Source organism: Furipterus horrens, unplaced genomic scaffold, assembly GCF_987537825.1.
Source record: "Furipterus horrens unplaced genomic scaffold, mFurHor1.1.pri manual_scaffold_8, whole genome shotgun sequence".
Taxonomy (NCBI): domain Eukaryota; kingdom Metazoa; phylum Chordata; class Mammalia; order Chiroptera; family Furipteridae; genus Furipterus; species Furipterus horrens.
In genome coordinates, this window is record NW_028327178.1 from 11,122,768 (window position 1) to 11,138,862 (window position 16,095).

At 45.6% G+C, this 16,095-nt stretch overlaps 1 protein-coding gene across 3 annotated transcripts in view; it reads right to left on the bottom strand.

Moving 5' to 3' along the window:
* The window catches only part of NEDD4L (NEDD4 like E3 ubiquitin protein ligase), a 307,610-nt gene that overhangs the window by 203,033 nt on the left and 88,482 nt on the right, over window positions 1-16,095 (bottom strand). For all 3 annotated transcript variants that reach the window (XM_090285449.1, XM_090285450.1, XM_090285451.1), the window contains exon 2: window positions 8,356-8,429. In XM_090285449.1, coding sequence (XP_090141575.1) covers window positions 8,356-8,429 — 74 coding nt within the window. The remainder of the gene's footprint in view (window positions 1-8,355; window positions 8,430-16,095) is intronic.

The window sequence follows — 16,095 nt, forward strand, 5'->3', positions numbered from 1 at the left end:
GCCATCAAATACAATGGCCAGTTTTTTAAATCTGCTTTAAAAAAAAAGAAAAAGAACCCACTCATCAAATCTCGGGTTTTTAGAAGGACGCTCAGAGACATCTAGTCCAATGGCCCATCCAATGGCTGAAATTCTGTCATTGAAGAAGAGTAGTAACCTACCACTGGAGAGAGCACGGAAGTCCGATAAATCTGGACTCACGGTTCCAGTGCTCACTACAGAGCTGTTTCCTCTTGGGCTGATCATAGTCCCCCTGAACCTCAATATTCTCACCTAAACATGAAGGTAAGGATTCCCTTTTCATAAAGCTTGGGCAGAATCTATGACACTGTCACAGTCCCTTGCTGTGCCAGTTGTCCTGTAAGCACCCAAACCAGTCTGTAAATAACACTAACACCTCGCTCAGTCCACAGCTCTGTAACTTACTAGAGGCATAGACTTCACAGCTTATCTAATCTTTCATACCCCAGTTTCCTTATGGGCAAAACGGAGAGAACAATAGTACCTGCTGCATAAAACGGTTGGGAGAATAAACAGCTCAAACCGAACTTGGCAGACAGACCCACTCAATAAACATGAGCCACTATGATTCTCTCCCCTCCTTCCTTACACCCCATTAAAAAAAAAAAAAAAAAGCATACACTATGGAAAACAGTAAAGAGAGTCTTCAAAATTAAAAATAGAACTACCTTATGATCCAGCGATTCCACTTCTGGGTATTTATCCAAAAAAAATCCAAAATGTTAATTTAAAAAGATACATGCACCCCTATGTTTATTACAGCATTACTGACAATAGCCAAGATATGGAAGCAACCTAAGTATTTATCAAAAGATAAATGGAAAAAGAATATATGGTACATATACACAATGAAGAATTCTTTAGCCATAAAAAAGAATGAAATCTTGCCATTTGCAACAACATCTATGGACCTAGAGGGTATTATGCTAAGTCAAAGACAATTACCATATGATTACACATATATGTGGAATCTAAAAAACAAAATAAACTCATAGATACAGAAAACAAACTGATGGTTGCCAGATGGGAGGGGGGTTGGGGAGCTGGGTAAAAAAGGTGAAGAGATTAAGACTATGGGAGAAAAGGTGGGCAGGATGCAGGGAAGGAATGGGGAAAAAAGTGGGACAACTGTAACAGGAAAACAAACAAACAAAAAATTTTAGTGGGGGTTAAAAATGAAAGCAAAATAAATTAATAAATGAGCCAGCAAATCTCCCCTCTCCCCCACAAAAAACTTCACATGTAGGAAAGTAAACAAAAGAAAATGTAAAGTACGGAAATGTAATTTTAGTGAATATTAGAAGGACAAGGATTTTCCTTCACATTGTATATTTTTCTCCCTACCTGATCCCTCCAGAATTTGGCATTCTGAAGAAGTAAGTAATGACATAAGGTTCTTTGCAAAGAACTAATAAGACCAGTTGTTAATAGAACTTCCGTTAACCAAGACTTTGACTGGAATGTCATGCCTAAAGGAGACATGCCTGGGCTCTGGTTATTACCAAAAATCCCTGAGGAACTGGGATTGACTTCCAAAGGTAATAAAAGCCCACCAGAAAAAGGCCTGGTACCTTGGTTGGTTGTGCGGTCCATGGCAATCTTTCCAGGGAAGGAACAAAGATTGCTTTCCTGAAAGGTGGCTAGAAGGGACCTTAAGGCACAAGAGAAAACCTGAAAGACTTGGAAAAGACAGGTCTTTACAGGCAAGGCTGAATGGCAGGTATGTGGCTCAGCTTCTGTGCCCTGAAGGGCAGACTGAAAGTCACCCTAAAGGTTCCTTGTGTAAGTTCCAGCAAAGCAGACTTAAAGATTATATGTGATCATTTGCTGCTCTTGTTGTGTTTATGCAAATGAACAGGATAAATTAAAGCTGGACTTAATGCAGTCCCTTTAATGACAAGGAGGGTAATCTTAAGGAGAAAAATCATGATTCAAAGAAAATCACAATGCTCAGTGGTAGACTATAAACTAGTGCAGCTATCTGTCTTTAAAGTTTATTTTCATTTAAAGTTTGTTTTCATTGAAAGTTAAACTAGGTTTGTGACATCATCAAAGATGCTTAATTTACAGGCAAGGAGAATGTCAAATGCCTTGCAACTGAATGTCTTCACAATAAGACAGTCTCACAGATTTAGAGACTGGTTTGTGGGTCATGTTGCATAAATTAACATGTGTGTTCTGTTTTCATAGGGCATAAGCCTATGATTTCATTACCTGAGTGATTGTCTGTACGTATAGACCTCACTTAATCCTGTCTGCATTGCTGCCTCCTGAGACTCAATGATTTGGCTGAACTAAGTGGCTGGGTTGATCAAGCACAGAGTGGTCTGTGGGCTTCACTTTAAAACTGGTTTCTCTTTTCTATCCTAATGGCTTGTACAGAAAGGGCCCAGAGGTCTGAGGGGGGGGGGGGACCTAAAATACTCCCCTCAGCCCAAACTAAGTATAGTGGGCAAAAGGGTTTCGGATAGGTGTGGCGTGCCTTGCACATCTTCCTCCAAAGAAGCCTTTTTTTTTTTTTCCTAATGTGGGACACATTGAAAAATTAATCCCGGCCCTTTGTCATCTAGTGGTTACAAATTGAATGATGTATTTTAAACCTGTTGCCAGATCTGTTGCCCCCAGAATACAACAAGGATGTCAGCCTGTTAAACCAAGCACATCATTGTCTGGGGACAGCCAACTGACCTGGAGTCTGCACGATCCTTCCTCATGTGGGAGGGCCACCCTCCCCTCCACACCCCCACTCTTGTTGGGGATTCCTGGACCCAAGGGTAGGTAGGACGATGGCCATGTCCAGCTTGAAGCAGCTAGAGGAGCACGAGTCCTCCGCCCATTGTCCTTTATAAGATTATAAAGGGTCTTAAGTCTGAGGGGGGGAATTGTTACAGAGCGGAGTCCCCCCCTCAAAAAATGAATTAATTAAAAATAAATAAAAATTTTAAAAGAAGTGCAAATTGGTATTTACAATGTAGTCACAGAGACATAAAGTACAGTGTAGGGAATATAGTCAATAATATTTAATAACTATGGTGCCAGGTGGGTACTGGACTTACTGGGGTGATCACTACGTAAGGTATATAAGTGTTTAATCACAATGTTGTACATCTGAAACTAATATAGTATTCTGTGTCAGCTGTAACTGAACGCTTTAAAAAGAAAGTGTGGGTACTTATCCCAAACTGTACACCTCTTTGTGGCCAACACCAGGACTCATCCCTGTCTCGTTGCAAAGTGTCTAAAAGGCTCCCCCCTAAGCCCACAGCTGTCCCGCTGACCCCCATCTGTAACTGCTGGGGAGGCGCCGACCCCATGCCTCCACTTGTCCTGTGTGCAGCGACGGTTAGGCTGACAGGGGTCTGGACCTCCCACTGCAGCCACGGCAGGCCCCCAAGGAGAGGTCTCTGATTCTGCCATCACGAGACAGCATGCTCCTCCTGTGGGCTATGGAGACGTGATTTTGCACAGACACCTGCAGCCATGGCAGCCATTCTCCTGACTCCCTGAGACCCTTTTCTGACACCTGCCTTTGCACTTGCTTCCCTAACCTCCTCTCTTCCACGCTCACCTTTTATCCGAGTCCTAGGCAGCCTCCTCCCCTGGCCTGCGAGGAGCCTTTGTGAGGATGACAGAGAGCCCCTGCCCGGGATGGCAGGGTGGGGGTGAGTGAGAAGCCTGAGGAGCGAAGGGCGCCTCTGAGAATGAGGAAGCAGTGGCCTGTCCTCCGGCGGGCAACCCTGTGCCACAGCGCACCATAACGAGATTCCACTTATTGAGTCTAGCCAATTTACTGGGCACCTGCCATGTGCCATGGTCCCTGGGCTTACACACAGGAATAAGAAGGGCTCCCGCCTCTGAGCCGACCGGCTCTGCCAAGGCGGGGGCCCGATCAGGGAGGAAGCTCCCAGAGCCACCGCAGCCCAAGGACAAGAGCTGTTTTGTCCTCTTGGACTGAGGTGGATTGGGCACGGGGCTGGGGAGCTCAGGACAGGGGCTGCCTGCCACCGGAACTGGGCCAGGAGTGAGCAGGGCCAGAAAGGACAGGAGCAGGTGCCACACCAAGGGGAACACATAAGCAAAGGCGGGAACCCGCACCTTTCCTGGCATGTTAGAGAACAGTGAGTTTTCAGGGAAGGCGCAGGAGGAGGACAGGAGAAGGCAGAGACGAGGCAGATCAAAACCCAATCCAGTCCCTCGTGCAGTAAATATCTGAGACCCTATCATGTGCTAGGCCTGGAGAATAAAAGAAAATAGAATGCTAGCCCTCAGAAGCTAAAGACGTATTTTGGGAGAAACAGTTCTAAGGACAGAGCCATGGAGGGTACTTGCAGGTGTTAGGGGACACCCGCAGGGGGTGATCTGCTGGGGAACGGGCAGGTGGCCCAGTGAGCCAGAGGAGATGGCAACTGAGCTGGCGGAGTGTTCCAGGAGGAGGGGCAGGGGTCCCCCGGATTTCCGTGAGGGTGGGGGTGCATTCTGCAGTGAGGGCACTGCTGGAGCCCAGAGAGAGGCAAAGGAGCGTGTGCTGTGTGTAGGGACGAGGAGCGTCTACTGCCCGGGAGAGGCAGGCTGTGAAGAACAGGACCAGAGGGCTTGCTCACCAAGGTCCACGGGGACCGCAGTCTGGCAGCCCACCAGGAGACTGGGATTTATGCCACAGGTGAGTGCAGGGCAAAGCGGCTGGCGAGCCGGGGGCCTCTGTGCATTAAGCGTGCGTCTCAGCAAAAACACTGTAACGGGGTAGAGACAGGGAGCGGTGGGGATGCTGGTGCATCGCTTCAGAAGGCTGAGTGAGGACAAGCCAGCCCCCCACACACTGAGGTGGGGGGCGGGGTGCAAAGGAGGAGGCACTGGCAGGTACAAGAGAACTTCCCAAGCAGAGGCTGTCTCCCGGACCCCATGCCCCACTCCCACCAGGCCTTATCTCATGAAGGCAGCAGGTGCATTTCCGCAAAGGAAGTGGCTCCCCAATATACGCAGTGTTTCAACGTTTTACTTCCTTTTGGATGTCTTCTTGGCTTTTTACACATGGTCTACTTTTTGAAAAAGATTTTTCTCTTGCTTGGCTTCTAAAACAAACTTTTTAAAACCATCACATAGCATTTTTTTTTTTTTCATAGTATGGATCCTAAAGATCAGATGTCTCTGACCAGAGGAGACCAGTCTCCACTTACATCCTATGTTCTGACACCCCCTATGATCTAGCTTTTGTTCCAGACAAAAGTACCCCTATTCAGACGACAGATTATACGACTGCCCTTCTTTGACCTGAAAGTATGGTCCAAAAGAAAGCCTCAACAGCTGCCATTTCCACATCGACCAACTGCCCAAAGGTCCAAGGAGAGCAACGGCCCCACTATCAAATCTTCTTTCAACAAAGGCTCTTTTAATGAAGTCAGTCTCTGCTGGGAGGAGGCTGGAGTGTGAGCTGGTGTTCTCAGAGCGGAAGAGGAGAGGGCATCTCAGGTGCAGGCCATTCAAGGGCGAACGCCACCCCCGGCTCGGAGGCCGGGCCCCACAGACGCCAGTCCTCGCATCGGCAGCCTCACACAGCCTCCTGGGGCACGGGGCCCCCGGGGAGACCTGGAGTGCGGTGCTCCCCACCCACCGCCACCACCCCTGGTCCAACAAACACATCCTGCCTCTTCCTCCCCTCCCCCACTGCCCCTCCTCTCCCATCTCAGGCCCAGTGACCCAGGCAGCCTCCCTGGAAGACAAAGGAGACCCTAAATCCCATCTGTCAACACATCCAAGTCTACGCTATACAATTTCAATCACTTTGAAGTTGCTGACGAGCTCTCTCAAGAACAGTGGCCTTCCTTCTCTGTCCATGACTCTCTCCGAAAGGGAGTTCGGGTCCTGCCCAGCCCTTTTTCTGTGAAGGGAGAAGGAAAGACAGAAGTGGAAGGAATACAGAAGGACAGGCCGGGGCAGAAGAGGTGCTTGCTGGCCTGAGGTTCTGAAGGGTACAGAGGACAGGGTCTCACTCCACCAGAGAGCAGAGAGCACATGCCACCAAACCTCCCTCACTCATGACAGCTCCCTCAAACATATGTGAGCTGCTACGTGGCCAGGCCATGCCCTGAGCCCAACATGCCAGTTCCAAGGGGATTTGAAAGGGTTTGCCCTCGATAACACGGAGGAGAATGCAGGTCATTGGGCGAAAGATGCCACCCTGGAGGGACATGGCCTGAACTGGCATTGTCACCTAATCCTTCTAGTTTAGCTCACACATTGGCAAACGGGTCCTCAAAGCACAATGGCACTTCAGAGAAAGCTGACCTCCGAGAGAGGTGGAGAGGGAGGGAGCAAGGCAGGTGTGGCGTAGTCAGATTAATATTTATGTTAGATTTCTCAAACTAAGAAAACTTAGGGCAGAACTAAGGTTTAGAGCTTCCGGCTGATTTTCTGGTACTTGCTCCATTAAGACACAACACTACTGATCTTTCTAATTAACATCCTGAAACCTCATCTCTGATTCCTTTCTACCCTGTCCCTAAGAAATGACCCTGCCTCTTTCCATATAAACAGTAAAAATTCAAGGCTCCCATCTGCTTGTCTCCTAAGATTTGGATCCTAATTCCACTACCAATTTCAACCCCAGACCTTCTGAACATAAATACAACCTGAACCCAGTTCACTTTTTTTTCCTTTTTTTTTTTTTTTTTTTATGAAGGGCTTTGAATAAAACAAAACAAAAACAATCAAAATGAAAATGTTTTAAATTACAATTTTGCAAATCCAATTTCTTCCTGCAAAACTGTAAAATTCATTGAAAAGAGTAAAGGCAAGAAACAGGCATTTCTGATGTAAGAGCATAGTCTGCCAGTCAGCATGCGAAGGTCAAAATTAGAAAACCTATTTGCCTGGTCTTATTCTCGGTGAAGACCAGTAGAGAAAAGACATCAAATAAGCAAGACCTCTCTGTCCTGAATGAGTTTCTAATCTGGTAAGAGACCAGGGGAATATTAGAGCCTCAGCCCAGGCACGCAGCACACCAGCCAGGGCAACTTCATTGAGGTCGAGGGGGGAAGAGCGTGCCGGAGGGGTGCACTCCCCTTGCACATCCACAGCAGGCTGACATTGGCGTCCCTGTGTGTGAGGTTTCCTGACACCAGTCATACAGCTAACCCTCAGTCACTGGGGGCACACATCAGTATGGACATTTTTTAAAAGATGGTGCTGATATTTAACTCACGTCAGATTTTGGTTGTTACTGTTATTTTTCTAGGTGCTGTTGTAGTTACTTACCAATTTCTTTGATGGGCAAAACTAAAAGTCTGTGTAGCAATAGCACAGATAATAATGAGGTCTGCCTCCCAAAGGCAGAAAAACCTTCTGGAAGATGAGGTTGGCTAGACAGAAGGAGGCCTCGTTTCTGAGGGTCTCTGCGTGTCAGGCTGAGGCCCTGAAACCAGAGGGTCACTCCAGGGGACAGGGCAGGGGACTCAGAGGATGACCCAGTGTCGTAATGAAATGACTACAGCAGCAGCGACCATGGCCTTGTGGTTAAACCCCATTACGTACCCACCATGAAAGGGACACTGGAAAGGGGATGGGAGGCTTGTTCTGGTCGCTGTTCTAGCATTACTGATAAGCATGACCTGGGAAAGCAGCACCCTTTCTGGACTCAAGCTCTGTCATCCATATGTCTGAAGTTCAAAAGTCTTTATTCAAAATCTGGTTCAAATCCTGTTCCGAGTGGCTCTCGCCTCACTCTGCTACCAGTACAACACTGCAGAGCGCCAGTGGGAACAGGAGGGCTGAGTTAAAGCTACTACATGAATATCGAGTGCAATACTCCACACAAAAAGCGAAAACACTTGGGGAGATCAGGCTGCTTCCCTCCTCGAAATCACCAAATGCATCCACATCACCAAATAAATCTCTTGATTCCAACTGCATATGCCAAGGACTATGAAGTTTTCTTAGAAACAAAATGACACTTTTATCCTTCTCTAAACTAGGAATTTTTTAAAAGAAATATATTAAAATGGGCACAGACTTATTCCCAAAATGGTATTTTCCCACTGCAAAGAACAGAAAACGTCAGAATCAATTTCCTTGTGAAATCGACCCAGAGGAAGGACTAGCCCGTTGACCACTATTGTGGTACGAGGTCTAGGCCCCAGTGGAAAATGTGGTTCCCAAACCAGCAGCTTCAGCATCACCGCTTCAATCAGAAACTGCAGGTGAGGCCCAGCATCTGTTTCAAGAAGGCCTCCCTGTGATCCTGTGGCTGGCCTCAATTAGAACAGTGCTTGAGTTTAAGCAAGCCTACAAAAGCTTACAAAAGACTACCAAAAAAAAAAAAAAAAAAAAAAGTAAACGTACCTGGCTCCAAAGATGTCTTTTTTGGCGAGATCAATTCCGGAAACAACCTTCACTCTCAGGATTCGTGACTCTCCCTGTTGGAGGGGGGAAAAAAGTTTTTTAAAATAATGAAGCTTCCATGGATCATACTTTCACCCAATAAACAATGAGCCAGAGCTAAAATACAGATCAAACCAATCCAAGCATTGACAACTGCTCCTACACTGAAGTTCAAAAAGCTGCATTCCAGCTCCCAGTTCCAATGACCCTGGAAATTCAAAGCATCTAGGCGAACTGAGCACTAGTTTAATTCAAACTAGGTCATGCAGATCAATTATTTCTGCTACTGATAGGAAATATTTCCCAGGTGTGCCAAGAACACAACCACACACATGACATTACCTAGATAAATGCCCAAATGCAACAAGGCAGCCTGAGGTAGAAGGGAATTGCATGTGGTAAAACATTTCTTCAACACTATGGTTTCAAAATGTCAGTGCTGACCAGCACGCACAGTTCCTCGGTACCAGTAAAAAGAACTAAAAAGACCATCCTGAATGGGCATCAGCCCAAATCACCTCCAAAATCATTCGTTCATCTGCCTTCCTCATACATTCATTCATTCCAATATTGTCTAAGCAGCTCCTATGCATTGGGCACTGAGCTAGACCTTGAAACATAGACATGAATATGCCGCAGTCTGTTCAGAGTGACAAGCAGACCAATAGCTCAGGACTCTGTGATGGCACCATGCCCAAGGACACAGGTTGAGGAAGTCGTTATGGCTAAGACACTCAGGACAGATCAGATGGCTCATGGGGAGGAGGTAGGATACCTCTTAGGTTTTAGTTTGGGTCACTACGTGTTAACATAACATAGAGGATTAAATTGAATTTGACTTCAAGGAGCCTATAAAACAACCAGGTGGGAAAAAATAAATGATTGAATTGATAAATGGGAGAGATGTCTAGTCTGGGTTACACTTGGGAGTTAACCATGTAGAGTCAGTAATTACAACTAGAGGTCAGTGGAACGTTATCCAAAAAGAGTGAAAAGAGGAAAATGGCCACAGATGAAGCCCTCAGGACACAAGCACTGAGGAGTAAGAGACACGTTCTACGCAATCCACCCATCCGTGTTTAGTCAAAACCTAGGCGAGGAAAAGAAAACCTCCATGATTATGTAGATCGTGTCATGTCAAGGGAGATAAAGGCAGGGAGACATCAAACGCGGAGAGACCGGGATGCTGAAGCTTTGCCCGTGAGCCCCCAGAGTGAGCAGGCAAACATGCAATTGGAACCCACACTTGAGATCATTTACCTTCCAGGATTCTTCCATCCGTTCCACCATCCCTCCAACAACCCAGCCCCAACACAAAGCTGCTCACACACAAACACAGTAGGGCACAGTATGGTTAAGAAGAGGCCTCTCAATTTGTGTGGACTTACGATCACTCTCAAACAAGGCCTGCACTCAAGTTCACGAAACGTTTGTAAGACAAGTCAGGAGTAACTACTATGCATAACAATGTGCCCAGGTGTTTACCAAAGTCCTGGGTCCGGGCTCTTCCCTTGGTTCCTTTAAGTGCCCACTTGGCTGTCCTGGCCTTTCTCTTACACACTCACCCCACAGGCCCTTGTCAACGATTTTTCTTAGCACAGGCATCATCTAGGCTAAGGCTCTGTTCTGTCTCTCACCGCGAGCAGGCTGTGTCCCATTGTCAATCACTTGACATCTCCCATGACCAGCTCAGCTGAAGGAATGACACAGTGAAGGTATTTTTTTTACACATTGGTCATTATTTGTCAACACACCTGTGTAGAGTTCACAGTACACCTAGCTAGAGTTTATGGTCCACTGGTGCCCAGAGCACAGAAACTGAGAAAAACGCATTAAAACAAAATTCTTGTCTGCCAGGCTAAGGGGTTCAAGACTTTACTTGAGATGGAATGAGGGAACACTTAGAAGAAGAAATGGAGGACAGGGAATGTATTTTTCTGTCTCCCTGCTAAGCAGAAACTCCTTCAGATAACCAACTCAGACAGAACAGCAGGTCTATCTCCACACCTAGTCTTGCACTTGGGACTGATCTGGGGGAGATGAAGAAGAGAGCGTGTCTAGAATGTGACCAGATGGTCACCAGTAACAGCAGAAGACAAGATTTCTGGTAAGAAACCCTCTCTCTGTCTTGGAGCGCTTGGAATCCTCAGAAATCCTGGGCAGTGTCCTATGATCTCCACAAGTGGGAAAAGGGGTCAACTGAACCTCGTCTGGATTCAAAGGAACAGGATAAGCCCAGCTAACACCTGGTTCCCTTAGGTTTACATTAACGTTGGTGACTGTTCTTACATTAGGTCTACTTACACAGACCTACTTTCCAAAGGCATATGCTTTAAAATTAGCAAACATTTACATGAATAAAAATAAATTTAGGTAAAGGGATAACTAAAATTTTTTATGGAAATTGATTTATTCATTTAGTAAGCATAAGCACCTGTTCTAAGACCTAGGATACAGAAATACAGATGGAACACCCCACCCTAGCCTGCCCAGTCCACTTTCTAGTGTTACTGAGAGTACATTGTATAAGAGCTCTCAACTATACCAGCAAACAAATCAGGAACGTCTGCGGGGCAAATGGAAATGCATAATGGTAATAATTTTAAGTGCTTTATTGAGCACTTAACATTTTATAGACACACCCTTTCATTAAACAAATTCTCACTTAGGAATCAACCTAAGAAAATAAGCACAGATATGCGCACAAATCAAACCCAAAAAACTAGCTAAAAGGGTAGTCCCCAAAGCATGTTTTTAATTGAAAGAAATCGAAGTCTCTCCAAAGTAGACAGCTAAATGTTTATAGCCATTCTGTGCAATGGGCTACAATATGGTCATTAAAAATCTGTGTGACTCTGTAATGACCTTCATTCATTCTACAAATATTTACTAAGTTCCCCACCGTGTGCCAGACACATGATCTGGGGCTACAGATGTGAGCAAGATGGAGTTCCAGCTACAGGGAACCCACAAGCTAGGAGACAGGCAGACCATGAACACACAATGCAAACAAACAAGCCTGGTAACTTCTGAGGGTGGCAAGTGCTGTGGTGACAAGGTGAGCATTAAACATGAGTAAGGAGAGGAACAGGGGAGGATATCTATGACTAGTGGTCGGGAAAGGCCTCTCTGGAGAGGAGACATCTGAGCTGAAGCCTGAAGGAGACAAAGGGTGGGCACGGGGGACGGCAGGTCACACAGGGGTGATAGCAAGTCCCGAGGCCTGGGGGGAGCAAGTCTTGGATTACAGGGAGAGGCTCGTGGAGTACAGTGGGGCCAGAGACCCGTGAGGCCAGCCTCACCTAATAGAGGGTGGGCATTATTCTAACCCCCTCTGGAAGGTTTCAAGCAGAGGGGTGACAAAATTTGACTTAAGTTTTTAAAAGACCACTTTGGTTTTGGGGGGCAAATGGACTCTTAGTGAACAAGAACAGAGGAGGAAGGCCAATTAGAAAGACATCTGGCAAGAGATAGTGAGCTTTGCATAGGATGGAGATGGAGAGGTGACCAGATTTAGGACACAAAAGCATGTCTGAAGTAACCTGTATGGTTAAAACAGATGTTTCAAATGGTTTATACAAATGGGCTGGAGACGAGCAAGTTGTTCAACAAGCTGTGCCCCTTTTCCACTTGGACCTACAACTAGACTACATTTCCCAGTATTCCTTTTACTTAGGTGCAGTCATGTGACTAGGTTCTGGCCAATAGAATGTGGACAGCATTTTCCAGACCAGGCCCATAGACCCTCCCTCTCAGCATCCTCAATTCTCTCCCCATCATCCTGTTCAATGAAGATCCTGCAGGCCAAGAAGGAAAAGACTCCATGAAAGAAGCCAGGGGAACATAGCATCCCCCACCCCTACCTGGGCCCTTCACCATCACCTGCTGACCCTGTCCAGACAGTGAGCTGGAAACAGACTTGTGCTAGTCATTCTCACTGAAAACTGCAGGTTTCTTTAGCAGTTAGCTTATCATACACAATGTGATCTCATTTTTACATCAATACCAATTATACGCACAGGAAAAGACCTAGAAAGGATGACGTTAATAGTGATGACTTCTGGAGAATGAATAATTTCTTTTTGCTTATCTGCTTTCTTCTGTTTGAAACACTTTGGTTTCAAAACTAAATTTTTGTAGAAACTTCAGAAAATACAGAAAACAATAAACACTTTATAATCACAGGTTTAGAAACTCAGGCTTTTGTATTTCTAAAATGAATAAGACTTGTCATAAGAAAAACAAGCCTACAAGTTATACTATAGCCAACTCGCAAACATAGAAAGCTTTATATTTGGAAGACATGAAAAGGGATCTCTTACATAAACACAGGCAATAGCTGGGAGATGAAAGAAGAGAAAAGTTTTATTGAGCATTTACAGTTTACAAGCAGCTGTGGCAGGAAATTTACCTCTATTTGGAGTTAAGGGCAGCGAGCAGGAAAGAGAACGTTACTCTATAAAAAGTTTTTACACATGGGGTTCGGACATACAGCAAAAACGTCTTATCTTGGTTTCCTCCAAATAAGGACCTCGCATACAGATAAGCAAGTCATTGTCACTGTGGAAGGAAACACATGACCAGGTGTGTGACTAACTGGTACGGGCCCCAAGCCAAGCAACTGTACTTTCTGAAGCATTTTATTACTTTCATAAAATTGACGTATGACATTTCGGTCCCTGGTGATGACTCCAGGAAAATTAAATATTTAACTAAGGTGGCTTATGAAACTGAAAACATTCTTCGGAGAGAGAATGGTCAATGCAGAGGAAGCACAAGTGCCCAGGAGGGTTTCATCGCTCCTGTTTCTACTCACCTGTTCTGCATTGTTACTGCGTAACAGAGATGATTCTATGCACCTGATATGTGTTTTTCTCTTTCCCCCTGAATTTTCTAATTCTTCATCAAGACACAAAACAAGGTACGGTGCCCAAGCCATAAATGAATGGCATAGAGGAAGTCCCAACTTATAAACAGGTGCAATTCTGAAGGTTCATTTGTAAGAAGCCTGCTTATTTAATATAAACTGTGCGTAAGTGGTTATGAGACTCCCAGGCCCACCCACAAAGCCTATCACTTCATCTATCAAACGTGTTTATTTATGGTCAAATAAACCTCAAGTTCCAATGCAAAACAAGATACTAGAATTTACCTTTTCTCCGATGGATCTCCTTTGAGAAGGTAACTTTTTATATCTGATCCCCCATTCTTCACTATGGCAGCTGATCTCACCTCCCAAAACAGGTGCTATCTGGGTTGGGAAATAATGTTTTTTCCACACAGCAATCCACTGTGACCCCAGGTGTCACAAACACCCGCTGTCCATGTGCACAAGGAAGTCCTAAAAGCCAGGGACTTGCACGTCTTGATCATTCTCTCCTAAAACAATTTATGTATTTACTTTCCATATTCTACCTCATATTTATACTTCTAGTTATTACCCATAACACTTGCAGGCTTGCAGTGAACACTCCCTGGATTTAAAGAGGTGATCACTATTTTTTAGACCACTGAAATATCTAAGTTATATGTTCATTAGCTTCAGTTGCTCTGGAAAACAAATAAGCTTACATATGGAATGTGTCCACACTGTGCCTGCTACACAACAGATATCATTAATCTTTCCATTCCTACCTGCTCTTGCCTCGATTTTTAGACAAGATTCTGTTCTGTACATTTTTTGAAATCTCCTATGCTATCCTATCCTTCCCCGGACCTCAACTCACATTCTAGTCATTGCCAACTCTTTCTTTGTTTGTTTTTAAGATTTTATTTATTTATTTTTAGAGAGAAGGGAAGTGAGGGAGAAAGAGGAGAGAAACATCAATCCATTGGTTGCCTCTCCCACGCCCCAACTGGAAACCTGGCTTACAACCCAGGCCGGGAATCGAACCTGCGACCTTTTGGTTTACAAGATGATGCCCAACACATTCAGCCACATCAGTCAACCCCACTCTGGCTGTATCCTGTCCTCTTCACCTTCTGCCTCTCCACTCCAATTCCTACCCTCTAAGCCTACCCCTCTTCACCCTCTCGATGGGTTCCCCAACTTTACCCTGCTGGCCCCTCTCCTAACTTTCTTTGTTCTCCTTTTGGCCTTCTAATTACCCATTCAACAAAAATGTGCTGAGTGACTATGACATTCAAGACACTGTGCCAGCAGAAAGGAGAGGCACAAAACTAAACGAGGCACATTCTTTTCTGCCCCTGAGGGGACTACACATACCTAAAATACACCTATAACACAGGGGCGGAATAGGGGCAGAGACGTGTGTGCTGAGAACAAAAGATACAGAATGGAAAACAGGCCCAGCTCCGGCTCCAGCTCAGCTCAGCTCATACCGATGACAGCAACAACCCACCCCTCAGAACCCCCCACTGCCGCTGTTCACCACTGTCAGGCCCCCCCCCCCTCCACAAGGAAGCCCTGAGGCTCTTCATTCCAGAAACCACTGCAGAAACACAGGATTCTGCACAGCCTCCATTTCTCTGCCTTTACCAGATCATGGCTGTTATTATACCAAGTGGACAAGTTAACCCACAGGAAGAAGTAAAAGACGACCCCCTCCCCCCCGCAAGAGCAGAATCGTACTTTTAATGGTCAGGGTGACTCAGTTTCACAAATTATGTTGTGTGGTTTTAAACTATGTCTACAAATGGATATTCTCTCTTCCAGAGGAGGGGCTTAATTGTCCTCCCACACCTGGGACTCAGGGACTTCGTTCTAATAAACAGAATATGGAGGAGGTGGGAGGGTGGGGCGGGGAGAGACTTGGAAGCTAAGGTTATAAAGGGCATTGAGGTGCTCTCTCTTGCTCTCGCTCTCCCTCCTCTCTCTCTCTCTCCCTCCTCTCTCCCTCTCTCTCTCTCTCTCTCTCTCTCTCTCTCTCTCTCTCTCTCTCATCACTCCCTCTGGGGTAAGCCAGCTGCTGCCTTGTAGTGAGGACCCTTAAGCAGCCCTATGAGGGGAGAGGTTGATGGAGTGAGGAACTGAGGCCTCCCGCCAACAGCCATGTCAGCGAAACCCTCTTGGAAGTGGGTCCCCCACACCCCGTCAAGCTTGTGATGATGGCAGCCTTTACCAGGTGGCTGGTGTCTTGACTGTAACCTCATGAGAAATCCTTTCCTGCTGTCTCCCAGTAACAGTGCCAGGCACATGTCAGAACCACCCAGCCGAGCCATTGTTGAGATAATACATGTTCGTCGTTTTAAGCTGCTAAGTTTGGGAATAATTTATTCATAGCAGTGGAAAACTAATACATATGGAGAGTCCAATTTGTCTCTTTGTTAACTTGAGATTTTCCTGGGTGTCAGGGACAATGGTTCCATACAAGGAAAAGACACCAGTGAGTCATAGACTATGGCCTGTCATATCATGGAAAAAGCATGGCATTTTAAAAGGCAGAATTAACAGAACTTGGTAACTTGCTCAATGTAAGTGCAGTGGCTGTATTATTTTTTAAAAACTTGGCATCTGATGCTCTGGTGCTGTCAGCATTTGAAACTGAAGGAACTCCAGTAAATTTAGATTACATGACCTGAAGTCTAAAAATTTTTCAAATTCCAGAAACAATGATGATCATATTGGAGAGTAGCTGTGAAACTTCCATCTGCCTCTAAAACAACTCTAAATTCACCCCTTCCTCATTCCACAGCCTCAATCATGCGATCACTAACAGCCCAATGGTCCAACACCAAAGA